This window comes from Andrographis paniculata, unplaced genomic scaffold (assembly GCF_009805555.1).
Source record: "Andrographis paniculata isolate CXL003 unplaced genomic scaffold, ASM980555v1 Contig62END, whole genome shotgun sequence".
NCBI classification, from domain to species: domain Eukaryota; kingdom Viridiplantae; phylum Streptophyta; class Magnoliopsida; order Lamiales; family Acanthaceae; genus Andrographis; species Andrographis paniculata.
In genome coordinates, this window is record NW_026137598.1 from 5,744,258 (window position 1) to 5,761,706 (window position 17,449).

At 34.2% G+C, this 17,449-nt stretch overlaps 1 protein-coding gene and 1 long non-coding RNA gene across 3 annotated transcripts; both read right to left on the minus strand.

Annotated features, from left to right (window-relative positions):
- Positions 1-1,355: 1,355 nt before the first annotated feature.
- Positions 1,356-8,111, minus strand: LOC127260447 (phospholipase D zeta 1-like). The gene is made up of 19 exons (XM_051288180.1): positions 7,780-8,111; positions 6,374-6,475; positions 6,140-6,255; positions 5,897-6,038; positions 5,249-5,419; positions 4,866-5,039; positions 4,446-4,688; positions 4,244-4,360; positions 4,017-4,156; positions 3,773-3,922; positions 3,464-3,620; positions 3,175-3,382; positions 2,866-3,101; positions 2,681-2,791; positions 2,346-2,492; positions 2,079-2,276; positions 1,892-1,993; positions 1,654-1,785; positions 1,356-1,451 (listed from the first exon to the last, which is right to left on the minus strand). Exons 1-19 carry the CDS (start codon positions 7,984-7,986, stop codon positions 1,356-1,358), a joined length of 2,949 nt encoding a protein of 982 aa, XP_051144137.1. The 5' UTR covers positions 7,987-8,111.
- Positions 8,112-11,278: 3,167 nt separating this feature from the next.
- On the minus strand, positions 11,279-13,773 carry LOC127260649 (uncharacterized). 2 transcript variants are annotated; one of them, XR_007840760.1, is made up of 3 exons: positions 11,810-13,773; positions 11,623-11,724; positions 11,279-11,418 (listed from the first exon to the last, which is right to left on the minus strand). It is a non-coding gene; the product is annotated as an uncharacterized LOC127260649 (long non-coding RNA). The 2 variants fall into 2 exon arrangements; XR_007840759.1 differs by having other exon boundaries at positions 11,623-13,773.
- Positions 13,774-17,449: the final 3,676 nt, after the last annotated feature.

Genomic DNA, 17,449 nt, shown 5'->3' on the forward strand with positions numbered 1-17,449 from the left:
GAAGAGTAAATTACGTATACTGCACATTTGCACAAGTCATAAGTTAGGACCCATCTCCAAGTAGGAATTAAGAGGCAACAACCCGAATTGAAAAAACGGTATGCATCAAAACTCTACCATAACACTAAAAGCTTCTAATACCATTAGTTGAATCATCAATACATGGTACATAAAATAAGGATAATATACACAATATGTGGATGAAAATAAAAACACTAGCAACAGCCTAAGAATAGAAAATCCTATGGCCCTAAACAAATAAATTGAATGAACTAATAATGCACATTGAAACTTAAGGCCACAAAGGGAATGACATGCATCCCTTTTTTTATCATTTTAAATAGACCAAATTTTGTCCATTTTTGTGTGAAACACTCATATAATTTGTGTGAAAATATCATACCTTCTTATATGTGAGAGATTACTTTCTTTCTCAATGGCGAATAATTCAATGGAATACCTGAGAAGATGCATAGAACTCACCCTCGATGAACATCGGTCTCAGATCATCTTCCTCGCTCATGAACTCCAACGGGAAGGTGACGAGATGTCCCTTTACTAATTGCAGCTTCGTCATCGGGTCTATAACTATGTTTTCCCCATTTTGATCCAATTCAAGTCTTTCAGGAGCCACACCTAAGTCGATAGTCGTGTGCTGAAGTCTCTGTTTCCAATGGTTCATACTTTGCCTGAGGGCCGATCTATTATCACACAAACATCATTAAGAATTCAGACATGAGGCGAGATATGTTAGATCAAGTTGCAAAGTGTAAGGCACCTGGAGTGGATTGTATCATTGGGGATGCAAGAGAAGATGTCTTGATAGATGGTTGTGTTTAACTGTCGAAAGGGAAGCAGAGCCATTAGAGAAAATTACAGAAGAAAAAAAAAAAAAAAACTGAACAAGATGAATTATAAAACTATATGCAGCTTCAACATCTATGCGCAAATATTGGTATAAGTTTTTCATAGTTTACGAAATAGGCAAATATGTGTGTTCATGCATAATGAAACTATGCTTCCAAACAAAATACTATAAACTAAAACATTAAGACATTTCATCTTCTAATATTAGTCTCACATTCGACAAAAATTTTGATGCGAGACAAAGTAGTAGCAATTTTAACTCACTATATTTTCCCTTGAAAATATTGACGATTTCACTACACCACATCAATAATATTACAATAACTTTTTGTGCGCTAAAAAAAATCATGAGTTTAAATTTAGAGGAAAGATTGTAAATTGAAATTTTTGTAAACAGTGGAGAAAAATTTCAAAGTATTGTATTGAAGCCTAATTCAAAGTGGGCCTTTATTCTAGGATCAAACATTCTATTTTTACCACAATATATTTCAGTGCAATAAATATGAAATGAATCTTACCCAGGCAGTTTGTAGCCACAAGCTTGTGTATGTTGCATCAGCTATGGGGTCATGTATTTGAGAAACCTGGATTCAAGGAGAAAGATTTTAGCTACAAGATGGATGAAAATATTTGATATAATAACTTGGAAGGGAGTCGCAAGACATGTATCCACTCAAGACAGCAAGAAGCTGGTGCATAGTTGTACTAAAATTAGGTTCGACTCTTCATTTGGATGCTAGACAGGTAGGCTTATGAATCTAAAGTTATATTGACAACTATGGTTACCTCATTGGTATTTAGCCCAAGGTGCTCGGCCCACAAAGACAACCTGAGATTGAAAGCAAATTTTCCAGCCTTCCATTGTTTCCCATTCATGTGTGAATCGACAAATTCTTTATCTTTTATGACAACAGCAATCTGGACAACAAACAATAATTAATTAATGTTAGCTATCTTTTCTTTAACAGTGCCAAGGAAAAGAAGAATCATGAGACTATCTTCAAGTTCGGGGGAACATGATCACCTCAGAATCTCTCGATCCCAGCAAACTCCGGTCATTTATGTTGGATGATCCAATCAAAGCACATCGATCATCTATGATCATAACTTTACTGTGAACATATACCTGTAATAAATATGATTTAATTAAAAGGGAACAAAATTTATAATTGAAGAAAACTTGAGCTTGTACTAATGTAAACAAAATATACCTGGCTTGTAACAACCGGACCGCCTGAAAAAAGTTGGCCATAAGTTCTCAAACCGAAGAATGATATGAAATTCTCTGTTAAGTCACCCAGCTTCAAGAAGAGTCTCTTCAGTATGGAATTTTCTCCTCTGCAAATTGTACGATATTGCCAATGCATTATTGCTCGAACTGTGGCTGCCCCGCTATCATCGACACCGCCCTGTTTAAGGAAACCTGATAAGAACCGCAAAGAAGCATATAGAGGTCAATGAAGAGGAAACACTGATACCTGGAAACCTGGTAAGAGTGGGATGACAATAATGACTCTGAAACAAGAATTCTCTTTGTATGCCCTTATAATGCGATTGTATAGAGATTCAAGCACACGATTTTGTATGACTTCATCTTCCGAAAGACCCGATATAAAAAATTGGTTCTGGAAGATATAGACAGTGGATAAGCATGAGATGCATAAACAAATCACTCAGAGATTAGGAAAATATGGATTTAAATATAGTCAACTTATTTTGTCATCCGACACAAATTTCTGTGCAGATCTAGTGCTCGAAGTGAACTTCCATGACACTGATGCCGATAGTAAGGCAGTGATGAATATAATGTCACCTCAATATAAATGAAGTGCTCGGCTTCCTCAATGAGATCACAGTAAGCTCTATGGATGCTATCTTCAGGTTGGCTTGTTCCAGCAGACCATTGACTCACACTTCTGACAACCTATACCAAAAGAAAGAGCTAATCATAATCGAGTCTGAATATAATGGCTTTTCAACTTTCTAATTGTAACTAACCTGGCAATGGCATGAGCTATGCGGTCCAACTTGATTTATTTCATTGGCTGACATAACCTGTAAAGTTTGTCCTTGTGATTCCCACCAATACTCCGGTGGGTACTGTAAATCAGACACTGAGATTGCTTCTGATAGTGTCTCACTTTGGGCATCTCTGTTATCATGATCATCCAAATAATGTACGGTTGACATGCAAGAAGTTGGATAGTTGGAATCCTGGCAGGGATATGAACTACCTGAAAAATGACCAGTCAGAAAGTATTTATTGTTATATTTAATTTATTAATAGTTTCAAGGAAGATTACAAACCATTTGATTCATGAGGCAAAAGCAGTGGAATGTCTTCTGGTGGTGTTTGCGAAGAACAAGAATCCTTCCGACTTATTTTCTCCCATGTGAAATCAGAAAGCTTCCCCTCAATGTCTGCATCCTGGCTTCTCCCCAAGTAATGAGGTAAAACCATGTGATGCTGAGGCATAAGTAATGGTATATTGTGTTCATTTGGTGCTTTGCTTTTCTGTAACAACGGTGGAGATATATCAACAACATGTTCAGAGGGTCAGAGAAACAAAAGCTAGAGGTGAGTCCAGAGGCGAACCTTCGCATGGTTCCAGCGCTGCACAAAATGTCTGGCAATGTCACAACATGAAGGACCCCATATGGCGCAGTGAACATCATGCCATGGCATCCGAGGATATTTCAATCGATCCAATTCATCTTTCATGGTGTCTTCCCAAGAATTTGGCTCCGATTCTCTGCACAATGCATGGTAGAAGTAAATATATTGAAAACTCCTGTACTGGTTAATATTTCCATATAAATTAAGGCTGGATCTTATTAAAGAAATTGGTTTTGATTTTTGCTGGTATTTCTGTTTGCATACTTCAGAGATTCTGCCATGGTTTACCTTGGATTATAGTAATCTTTTCCTGGCCATAAATAAGGTGGAAAATCACCTACTTTGTGTTCCATAGTGTCGTAGCGACCGAAACATAAATCCAGCCCTCCAATGAAGGAAATCTTGTGATCAATGATTACAAGCTTTTCGTGGTGAGACCTACACACGTGCGCGCATAGTTATTAATTTTCCAAATGGAATTGCACTCCCCATTTTTCATTCAGTAATCCTAAATTTCTGAAGCAAAACTCACCATAAGTATATGCCAGTTGACAAATGATCAGGATAGCGAAGAACCTTAACATTTTCATGAACATCGAGAAGCTTCCTCTTACTGTATAAGCTGTTGATTTTTAATGCAAGCGAAACTTCCTTGTAAAGAAGAATGTATATCTGTATTGAAAATATAAGTAAATCAATAAACATAGTAGTGAAATTATTCGATGCGACCAGAGCAATATTGAGTACTAAAGAATTTACCTGAACTCCTTCCTGTGCTTTAGCCTTGAGTAAAGCATCAAGCCGTGAGGAGTTGTGCTCGTGAAATGGACGCCGTAAATACAGCTCAGGGCAAAGCCACCATCCGGTCATGTATATCTGCAGATAACAGTAAACTCAAACAATTTAATAGTAGATTACATGTTTAGACTAATCATCCTATCTTTGTTAGAATTACAGTAACCTCTGATTTTGCATTCTCTATTGACAAAGCAATTGCTTCAAATGCTGCTTTTCCATCTATAAACCATTGAGCTTCGCTTCCATCTTCAACCTGGCCTCTTATAGGGGCGAAGGAGTTATAACGATGAGGATGGCACCATTTTTCAGAGTTCTTTGATTTGACATCATTTATGGCAGAAACCCAGCAGTGAGCTTTCCCTTGGCTTGTAGTCCTAATCTTTAGGTCTTTGTTCCCGCAATAAACCTTGTGAACATATAAAATGTACAATTACAACTAAATATTCTTCAGCATGGCAATGCTTTCATATAAAATGTACAATTACAACTAAATATTCTTCAGCATGGCAATGCTTTCATATGAAAGAGAATGAATACATTTGATGTATGACTCTTGGAAAAACACGGTGAAAAAGAAACATACCTGAAATGAGTGGCGCAAAGGATTTCGATCTTTTATTACTTTTGCCAAAGTTATGCCGTTGCCTCCTTTAGCACTTGAAGTTGGCAGGACATCAAAGACAATAATGTCTAAGAGTTTGGTGCTGAAATGATCTTCAAGGAAAGCCAAGAAACCCGGTTTCAATACAAGCCAAACCTAATTGCAATACAATACAACGAGCAGAGGAGAAAAATGAAAGAATCATTTAATGTTATCAGAATAAACTCCTACTGTAAGCAGAAAGTTTGGAGCTTAATATGAAGATATCACATGAATAGTATGTATAAAAAAAATATCAACATTCTATAGAAAGGCAGCTGAAGAAAGAACCGAAAGCACTGAATATGTTTTGAAAAGGAAAATACCTTTTTCCACTTGCTTCCGAAGCAACAGGAGCAATGACAAAGGCAGCAACGTGAGCATGTATCATCCTCTGAAAACATTGCCAAGTGTTTAACCATCACATAACCTTCTTTCAACTTTGGACCATACTCTTGAGAAAATGAAAACCTAGACACCTCCAAGAACCTACACACCTGATGCAAAGAAAAGACAAGGTTAATCCGATCAAAAAAGAAAAAAGACAAGGTTAATCCGATAAAAAAAAAAAAAAAGAAAAAAAAAAGACAAGGTTAATCCGATAAAAAAAAAAGACAAGGTTAATCCGATAAAAAAAAAAAGAAAAAAAAAGACAAGGTTAATCCGATAAAAAAAAAATGGAAAAATAAAAAGACAAGGTTAATCCAATTAAAAAAAAAAAAAGAAAAAAAAAGACAAGGTTAAGGTTTCCAAAATTTGTCAATTGGTGAAGATAAAGTGTGGCACCAAATATATCCGTTGCAATTAATCTCATAAAAATGAATTTATTTTTTTTCAATCTTAGTGTTGTTTTCATGAAATAACTCTACCTTCTAATGAAGCATAGAGATCAGCAGAAATGGATTCCAACTTCTAACAATATGTGTAATTTGAAAACATTGAATACTATAAAGCAATAAGTTTTCATTTTTCACCTCTCGTGAATTAATAATGTCCAAGTTTCCCAGAAATTGATTTAGATAACCTTGCATGGAAGCTTTTGCTTTGTCAGAAATGGCCTGCTGTTTGCCAATAGATGGACGGATGATAGATAGAGCAGCTTTTGAGGGAACAGATCTACAAAGAAAGTGGGGAAAGCATCCAAGAACAAGATTACGATGGATGAAAGCCATTTTCAAAATTAAAAACGAAATTAAAGGAATGAACATAATAGGCACCGGTTTTTAACACTATCATCATGGTATATTGGCATAGCTCCATCGTCAGGTTCGTCCTCATCATGCACAACTGTTGCATGATCACCTAATCCTATGTATTGTAGCCATTCCCTTACCTTCATGAACATAAAGACAGCAACCCGTGCTAAAAATTTCACAATTCGCCATTTATAAACATGTTGAAAAATATAAGAAACTTGATTTTCAGAAGGAAATGGTATATGAAAAAAGAACCTGCTCTTGCTTTTCATGAAATTCCTCAATGATTGCTCGTTTCTTCAGTGCCAAGTGTAAATATAGAAATTGGGAACCTTTCTTCACCAAACGCCAATTAAACTGCCAATAAGAATTGCAAATTACACTTCAAGTTTACATAGCATCTTCTAGAAAACAATCTGTACTTCAATTCTCAATATTTGAAGACATCATCACTACGTACACAAAAGGTTGAAAAAGTTTATGAACCATAAAGATCAAACAAAAGAAGCAAAAACAAAAGCAAAGGAATGAAGAAAGAAAAAGATAACAGAAAGCAGAGAATCAGTTTCCCTGGTGATTCTTTGCTTCATTTTCACTCTTAAGAACTTCAGTTTTTGTGATGTAATAGCTCAAAAAATTGTCTTTCTGTTTTGCAATCCTTACAACCATTTTAAGTACCACTCCAAGTAGTAGCTTCTACTGTATTCATTGTGTTCTTTTCCTTTTTAAAAGTAATGTTGAGACATAAGCACAAGTGTTTGATTTTATCTAGAACATGTAGGCTGTAGCCCCAAAACTTATAAAACAGTAGTGATTTCCTTATATTTTTATTTATTTATTTTACAAATAATGTTGCAACGTCCAGCTAGGGGGGAAAGAACAGTGATGAAAATAATGGCCGATACACAATGATGTGAATGCAGCAGTCCAATCCACCAGCAGCAGATAATATGTAAAGGTGTGCATTCTCCATTCATAAGTAACTCCATGTTACATAGATAAGCAATCTACTTGCAAGACAATGTGAATAAATCTCCAATTCACTTATCTAATTGTTTAACAATTGAAGGAAGCTGATCTTCAGTCAGGTCCCCAAAATACAGTATAATTGCTCTAAATTTGCTAAAGTTAACCTCAGTTAAAATATACTAAACAAATAGTAAAACTGAACTATAATGAACATACCCAAAGAACACAGTAGACTTCAAACAAATAATTACTCTCACGTTTATTTACAGCATAAAGTTCCAAGTATAGACCACCATTCTAACAAAAGGGTGAGCCAAGAAAATTCTAGAACGGCAAACGCAAAAAACAATAACAAAATCGTACTTTAATGCCTAATTAATCCTATTAACAAAGTAATTAATCCTCTTTCTTCTTCAACTAGACAAAGGCAACAGTAGAGTAGACTAGCAATTGAAGTCAGTCTTCCAAGTTTTTCAAACATTCAAATTGCCACTACAATCAGCAAATTAAGTTGACCAGAAACTTGCAGAGTCCACATCGCATGTACTTACCAAATATAAAATATATATCACACACAGATACAGAATGCATGGAATGCACATATTAAATAAGAAATTCCCACACTTCCCACGCAACATCAAAGCTCGTGCCACGCACGCGACAGCCGGGGACGACCGGGAAAATCAACCTACCTGTTTGTACTGGAGCTCAATAGTGTAAGACAAAAGCAATGGCGTGATGTCGCTCGCATCCGGCCGCGAAACTGACACGATTGTCCCCGTCGGAAGCTCATCGAAAATCCCCTCAGCCGCCTCGCTACCGTATCGAAGCGAGTGCGCAGACGAAAACGCCGAATGACCGCCGCCGCCGCCGCCCGAAATCAGCCTCTCCGTCGACATTATCCCTCAGAAATTGCCCAACCTGCCTCCTTGCATGCCCCTTCCCAATATTTCCTACCAAAAACTCACGAGAGGATCAACCTTAGCTCCGCCTTCTTCAGCCGAACGGAAGTTTCCATTGATTTCTGCAGAAAGCTTAATTATAATATAAACGGGAATGAGAAAACTTAGGAAGCGAATGATATGATCACCAGCAGTTGCACAGAACTCCCGTGCAATGCTGCATTTCACTGGTTGCCACGTGTCCGTGAGGGCACGTGGCAGCACTAGATTGGTCTGTCACGAGTAAATCAGTGGCGTGCTTTGGTACTGAATATAATTAATCAATTAAATTATCTTATGTTGTTGCGTGGCTTAGCAAGTGGGCGATGAAGAAGCAGAATTTGTAGTCAAAAAACGGTTACGTTATTTTTGAAGTAACAACTATACCCCCGAGATTTTGAATTGGTTTTTATTTTAAGGAGCATTTGGGTAGGGGTATTTGAGTAATTTCAGAAAGAGAATGTGCTAATGGAATTTGGGAGGGGCACGGTGCTGAGAGGCATCATCCTATATGGGAATACGAATATCCTTTGAAAGTGATGGGGCCCACAATTAGAATATGCCATTAGCGCTAACACCTTATACCTTTTAGTCTCATTATTGAATGGACTCCACCAATATCCATTAATCTTTTAAATAATTTCCAATTTAACTTCATCATAATTTATTTTTCATTTTTTACAAAATATATTAAAATACTAGATAAATTATGAAATTATTTATCACATTATTCACCACTTTTAATCAACCTTGTTTTCTCTCACATTCCCTCAATTGATTGTTGATCTTGTTACACTTGTTGCTATTGCTTCTTGCCATCTTTCATTGGCAATATGACACTAGACGAACAATCTGTGACAAGTAATTTGAAGTGTCGGGGGTTTGAACCCATGACTTTACGATTGCAAGTTCAACCCTCACACCACCCGTTCATCTTTCATTGTATTTTATTACTATATGTTGTCATTTTGCTTTGTCCCATATTATTGGCCTCCATTTATTTTAATTATATAGTGCATCATAAATAAATATTAATTGGTGTGTTTGATTGGGGATTTAGATTTTGAATTTGAAGTTGAACAAAAAAAAAAAAATTTAATTGAAATTATTGTGTGATATGATATAAATAAATATTAACTTGATGTTTTAAATATAAATTAATTTTTAATTCTATAATGATAATTTTTAAAACCAAATAGTCAACAATAATAATAGCAAAAATGCTCAAATCATGTAAAAATATGGAGTATTGAATTATATTGTGGGTTTGCTTGGTTATGATTTGAAATTAATTTAAAATAAAATATTGATTTCAATTTTTATTTAAATAGTATTTTGATATAATATTTTATGAAAAAATATTTTTATTAGAAATTATACAAAATACTATTTTATAATAATAATAATAATAATAATAAATAAATAAATAAAAAACAGACCCAGTGACATGTCGAATTTTACTTGATGTCTTGAAATACTTGTATAATCTATTGAAGTACATTAGTTAAGATTTAAGTATATAAAAGCATTGAATATACCATTTTTTCAAAAGAAAAGAAAAAAAATAATAATAAAAAATAAAAAATAAAGAAGAGAGATTCAATAAGAATAATATGAAATAGATCAAACCTAATTAGGGTGTGTTTGTTTTCTAAAATGGTTTGATAAATTTTTTTTTTTTTTATGTAAATTATAATTAATTGTGTAAGTAATATAAAAATAATAAGTGTGTTATATATTAATTTTTTGGGAAAAAAGAACATACCCATATTCAATTAGAAAAAAATAATAATAAAAAAAAAAAGAAAAAGAAAATAAGACTATCTAGTCCATGTGTTATTTAATTTTTATTTTTAAAATAAAATAAAAATTTAATATGATATAAATATGAATAATAATAATATATGTATATTGAAAACGATACCAGAAAAATGAAAACCTATAAAACAAACACTTTCAATCTACACACGTCCAAACATAATAACAATAATACCAATCAAGAACACACTTAGGGAACACAAATATTAACCATCCGCATATATGCACAAATTCATACCAAGATACACTATCTTAAAAAAACTTCATTAAATTCGATCTCAACTGCATACATGTATTAAAATCAGCTTTGATATTGATATTTTATTTTATTATGACTTTAATACATTTATTATTTTCCGAATAAAATATTACATCAAAATAGTATTTGAATAAAATTTAAATCTAACACATATGGAGTATTTTCTATTAAAAGCATCATAGCAAATCTCAGTGTTACAAAAACAGTGATAAATACATAGAGTGTGTTTCTTTTGAAATCAACTTAACAATGAAATCAATTGCATGCATACATATATAAACCTATTGTGTATATAATACTATTATATATATATTTGTTTTTTTTTAAAAAAAAAAAAAAATCAACTTTAAATGTGCAAGAATACAGTAAAAAAGCAAGCACAACCTAAGGTAAATTAGACAAGCCAAAAGAAATATATAAAACATAATCTACACACATATTAATAATGAAGTCAATCCAATACAAAAACTAATTATAAACATAATAAATAAATACAACATAACACAATCCATCAACACAGCATATATACACAAACAACATAACATATCAACACAACACATCAAGAGAACACAAACAGTACAATATATATATACATATATATATATATACACACACACACAAATAACACAACATATAAATACAATACAATACAACACACCAACACAACCAATTCAAGATATAATAAGTACAATACAACACATTAATACTTACAAATACAATGGATGAATGTATTATATATGAAAAGATACACACACCACACATTGCAATAGAAGAAACTTAGGTTAATTCAGACAAACCAAAAGAAATATAGGAAACATAATATACACACATATATATATTAACAGTAGCTCAAACTAATGATGCAAACACTTTATACATATATACATATGCATTCATAAGCTTAATGTACACCTACAATAAGATATTATAATACTTTCTTTCACCCAAAAAATCAATCAATCAATCAATCAATCAAGAAACTCTCAATTTTTTTTTTGTAAATTTAAATCAGAGACACAAAATATATATTATTACAGCATATTTTAAAAACACACATACCACATAAATACAAAAAGTTAGCCAGGTATTCTTCAACTATAAAGGCATAAGAGTGCAATACATGTACACACCATAACACATCAACGCAGGCAATACCACATAACACAATACATCAACACAAACAACACAGCACACACATTGCCACCTACAGGTCCATGTATAAATGAATGAATGAATGAATGCAATTAACAAAATTTGCATGATAACAATAAGTGAAAACTTCCTGAATTGAAAGTGTACTCTGTCTGGCCGTACTGTTTAAATGAAAATCAACAAAAAACACAATACATTGCATCAACACAACATATAATAAATAAAATACACCACATCAACATGTATAAACACAATCTATGAATGTGAGGATGCACACATAAATACAATGCATGAATGTATGAATGCAACATGCATGAATAAAATCAATGTATGAATATACATAAATATAGAGCAACGAATTCTACCTGAATTTTAGGGCATTGAAGCAACTCATTTGCATTTAAATTGGAGTGTCGAGCCGTAAGTCCAATGAATTCTATAGTTACTTATACTCCAATTGAATGAATCTGAAAAAGATTGAAAGGAAAATTGTAATGGATAAAATAAAATACATAAAATGAAATCAAGGAATTCAAATACGAAAGCACCTACGAAGACAATTAATGTATATCAATGCAATGTGTGATGCATGAATCAATGACAACTACAGGGGAAACTTCCTTAACTTTGGGTCATTTGAAGCAACTACATTTCATATCAATTTGAATGTGTTAAGCTGCGGTCCAAAATGTGTTGGTTCTCTTTCCTACATTGGATACATTTGAAAAATATTTGAGGGGAAAAAAAACCCATTAAAATACATACATAATTAAGTTAACAGAATAATGAAAGAACTTAACTTTTAGTGCTCGAAATCCATCTCTAAACACTCTATCCTTGACCATTGTCCTTTATTGAATTATCATAAATATTTAAATACTATATCCTAAATACCATCATACCTACGGTCTGTTCTCTAAACCATTAAATCCTCATCTTCTAAACAAATAAAAACAGGTGCTTGTAAGACATGAGCCAAAAAACAATATGACTCGGTCAGTTTTGTGTCCGCGGGGACCTTCGAAAATCTGCTCCAACTCCTGTCCATATTTATCCATTCAAACAAACAGAAAGTTTAGTAACAAAACAGGTGCTTGTAAGACATGAGCCAAATAACAATATGACTCGGTCAGTTTTGTGTCCGCGGGGACCTTCGAAAATCTGCTCCAACTCCTGTCCATATTTATCCATTCAAACAAACAGAAAGTTTAGTAACAAGCATGAGTAATATATACTACAACTAATGAAAACGTGGTAATGTATAATAGCATGGAGATGAGCGTAGCTAGAATCATGGACATGAAGTATATGCCAATCAGCTTCAAAATGGATTTTACTTTTCATAAGTTTCGATGCAGTAGGATCTAACTAACATCTGAAGAAAATTCAAAACCAAAAGCACACTACCATCACTAGGAAGAAAATTCATGATTCAATGAGAAGAAAAATGACCTTCACATTAAAACAGAATTAAACTACCAAATGCCTGGAGAAAAACCTGTTTCTAGTGTATTATTTATAAAATAAATATTGAAAATGATGTTTAAAAAAGGAAATTTTGATAATGGGAAAATAAAGTCGAAACAGATATTTAGATTATCAAGTCCCATACCCAAATGACAAATAAGAATTTGACGAAAGCTTGGAGTGGAGTTGATTCAAAGAGGGATAGAAGTAGTGCTTGTGAGGTGAGGATCATTTAAAACTTAAATCCAACCAAGACTCATAATAAGCCTGATTTAAATTAGGACCCAAGTCTAAAATCAACTCGGAATCACCCGAGTTAGATTCAGACCAAGATTCCAACCAAGCCTTACCTAAAGAGGAAAATACAAGTCTTAACCTAACTCGGAATCACCCAAATTACATTCAGACCAGGACTCGAAACAAGTCCGATCCAAAGAAGGATTATAAAGAATTCAAGTCTCAATATAACCTGGAATCACCCAAACATATTGAGACTTCACATGAACTAGATTCACACCAAGACTTCAAACAAGCGCAATGTAGAAAAAGATTCAATTTTGAACCCAACTCGCAAAACACCCAAGCATATTTAGAAGTAGACTGGAAACAAGCTTAATTTTAAAATAGATTCAAGTTTGAACCAAACTCGGAATCATCAAAACTTGCAACAAGCCAAATCTAAAGTAGTATTCAAGTTTGAACTCCACCCGGAACCACCCCAAGCCGGATCCAATCCTAAACCCAAGTCAAACCTAACTTAGAACCACCTGAACCAAAACAAAACCAATCTAGACTCCTATACCATAGCTTAAAAGTAGACTCGAAACAAGCCTAATCTAAAAATGGATTCAAGTTTGAACCGAACTCGGAATCACCCGAGCATATTCAGATCAAGACTTGAAACAAGTCAAATCTAAAGTAGTATTCAAGTTTGAACTCAACCCAGAACCACACCAAGCCGGATCCAATCCCAAACCCCAATCAAACCCAACTTAAAACCACCTGAACCAAATCAAAGAACCAAACCAAAACAAAACCAATTTAGACTAACCCATACCATAGCTTAGAAGTAACTCGAAACAAGCCTATCAAAGAACGGATTCAAGTTTGAACCCAACTCGGAATCACCCGCGTATATTCAGATCAAGACTTGAAACAAGCCAAATCTAAAGTAGTATTCAAGTTTAAACCCAACCCGTAACCACCCCAAGCCGGATCCAATCCCAAACCCAACTTAGAACCACCCGAACCAAATCAAAGACCCAAAACAAAACAAAACAAAATCAATCTAGACTAACCCATACCATAGCTTAAAAGTAGACTCAAAACAAGCCTAATCTGAAAATGGATTCAAATTTGAACCCAACTCGGAATCACCTGAGCGTATTCAGATCATGACTTAAAACAAACCAAACCTAAAGTAGTATTCAAGTTTGAACCTAACCCGGAACCACCCCAAGCCGGATCCAATCCCAAACCCAAGTCAAACCCAACTTAGAACCACCCAAACCAAATCAAAGACCCAAAACAAAACAAAACCAATCTAGAGTAACCCATAGAAGTAGACTCGAAACAAGAATAATCTAAAAATGGATTCAAGTTTGAACCCAACTCGGAATCACCCGAGCATATTCAGATCAAGACTTGAAACAAGCCAAATCTAAAGTAGTATTCAAGTTTGAACCCAACCCGGAACCACCACAAGCCAGATCCAATCCCAAACCCAACTTAGAACCACCCGAACCAAATCAAAGACCCAAACCAAAACAAAACCAATCTAGACTACTGCATAAAAGGCCAGAGCAATAGCCAGACCAAAACCCAAAGAAACACCAAACAGACCCAAACAACTAAAAGGATTGAAGAAAACTTGGACTGGATTCAAAGAGTGGTATAGAGAGTAGCTTTGTGAGGTGAGAAACATCTAGATCCAAATTCAAATTCAGTATACAATTCGGTCTCATGCAAGGAGAAGAAAACGCAAGAAAATTTATAGATAGACAACTACTTCTAAGTTCTAGCACATTCATATAAAGGTTACAAAAAATATTAGGTCTGTAATCACCAGCTTCCTTCATTACAACAATCGAGAAAAATCTAAAGATAAAATTAATAAACTATCATCCAAACTTGCTGCAAAACCTTAGCAAAACCTGATGTTAATATTTCAAAGAGGAACGACATACTACTGCATACACATGTTTGTATCTTTTCTACAGTCGATAATTGTTGCAACCAGTAATCATTCAAAAAAAACAGTAAGCAAATTTCCAACAACAGCAGAAACAGTTTTACAGAAATGGCCAACCAAGACAGAGAAGTGGAACTGGATTAGGTGAAAGTAAAACAAATGTGAAGTCCTTATACTTGAGGAAAGATAAACCCCTTATCTAGTCTCATTCGAATCCCCTTATCAAAAAGGAATTGCAATTTACGATAAGTTCGCTAGCCGCTTTTAGCACAATAAAATAGCGAATAAACCCTAAAACCACAATCAAAACAAAATTTAACATGATAAAAATAAACCAAACCGAGGATCCTCAAAGCATTGCCTTCCCGAAAACCGTAACTCCCTGTGCGACATGAATACATATCCCACGGCTGAAAGTAAGAGCGTCCGGAAATGCGATGCCGGGTGAGGTGAAGGAAGGATTTCGGAATTCGAATGAACTGCGAAAAACCAGAGAGAAAAGAAGGTAGGAAATCTGGGGTGAGGCGGTCACAGATCTCTCCTTTCTAACCGTTAAAAGGAATTTGAAAAAAATAAGGCGGTGTTTGTTTGTTTAAATTACTTTCCGTTAATTTCAATCTATTTGGAATTTTTATCATAAGTTATTTATCAATTCAAAATCAGAGCATTTACTTGAGTTAATTTCTGCATTAAAATAATTTTATAAAGAGTCTTCTTTTTTTTTTTTTTAATTTTGAGCGATTTTTTTTTAAAAAAAATACATATAGAATATATATTAGATATTTTATGTAAATATATTTGTATATTGTATTTTTTAAAATACCTTCTATTTTCCGCCACAATTCTTTTTTTTTAAAAAAAATTTTATGTCCCACAATGAAGCTTATCAATCTTAATTATCTTTAATCAATATAAATTAATTTAATTAAATTTTCATCGTATAAATAGAAATTATTAAATAACTAAATTATTGTGCTCAAATAAAAGGTTTCATCTTGGTCGGGTAGGAGGATTAATTAGGTCGTAAAAAAATTGTTAAATGAACACAATCATCATTTTAGTTTAATTTTTATTTTAGAAATAAATTTCAAATTTATAGTTAGCTAAAATCTATTCATAATTGGGTAAATATGTAATAATAATAATAATGGTAACTCCCCTCTCTAACGTCTCACTGTACACACATATATATATAAGATTGATCTCTGTGCTGCTGTGCATATTCTTGAAAAGATTATATTCGATTCGATTAGATTGAGCTGGAAATTAAAACACCCATTTCTTTCTTTCTTCCAATTAATCGCACATGCATATATGATCTTGAAAAGTTTAGATAGAAGTAGAATTGATCGATCATTAACCAGTAATTCCTAATTAGGGTTAGGGATTTCATCAACTGTTCATTAATGGCTGCCGAGGAGACGCCGCCGTCGTCGTCGCCGTCGCCGTCGCCGTCGAAGTCGAAGTCGAAGAGGCGGTGGACTAGAGACGAAGAAAAGGAGATGCTAAGGCTTGTGAAAGAACACGGCACGTACTGGCACGTAGTAAGCGGGAAGATGCCATCGCCGGGGAGGACGCCGGATGCTTGCCGGAATCGCTTGTACTGGAATCGAAACTACCTGGAGCTCGACGAAAATTACCATCTGATGATCAATCAGCCATGGTTTACGGATCATAGCTGGGAAACTGTTGCCAATTTACTTCCACCTCCAGGGAGGAGGCCCTACCATTTGAAGTTTGATTTGAATCACCCTCCATTAGTTGGAGACGAGGACGAAAACGACGTCGCTTCGTCGTCACTTGATTTTTCTGCTGGAGATGATAAGAAAAAGGTCGTCAAGAAATTGGATATTGATCATCACGATAATGTGTATTTTCCATTGACGCCTGGTAGTAGTAGTGGCGTAAAGAAGGATATTACTGTGAAGAATGAGGACATGCCGATGGTGAAGAGGGAACAGGACGACGACGACGACGTCGACGACGATGGTAACACTAGTCTTCTAACGGCTCTGACTTTAAGAACGCCGCCGCGAACTCAGGATCTTAGACGAATTTCGAAACATCGATCGATGAAAAAGATCAAGAAAGAAATTGATCTGTAGTTTGCATTCATTCAAGAAACCCTATGTTGAAGAAGAAGAGGGATCAGATAAGATCAGATCATCAAGAATTACTATTTGTACTTAACAAAAATATAAGCAGATGTGTTTCTTGTTTTTTCAGTTTTTCCTTTTTTTTTTTTTTTCTCCTTATGTGAAATTACCTAGCAAGCAACAATAGAACCAATGAATTTCCCTTTTCTATATATATATATTTTTTTTTTGCATGTGGTTTTTTCTTTTTCTTTTTATTTTTTTTTCTTTTTATTTTTTGAAATACATTGTTGAAGAAATTTAATAAAAAAGTGTGGTTGGATGGGCTAGATGTGCCGACGGACGTTACGGGTGGGTCCGCGGGGGGAGAGTGTTGAGGCATGGCAAATAAACATCTGATTTCTATTAAATTAAAAATTTAATAAAATATTATTTTTT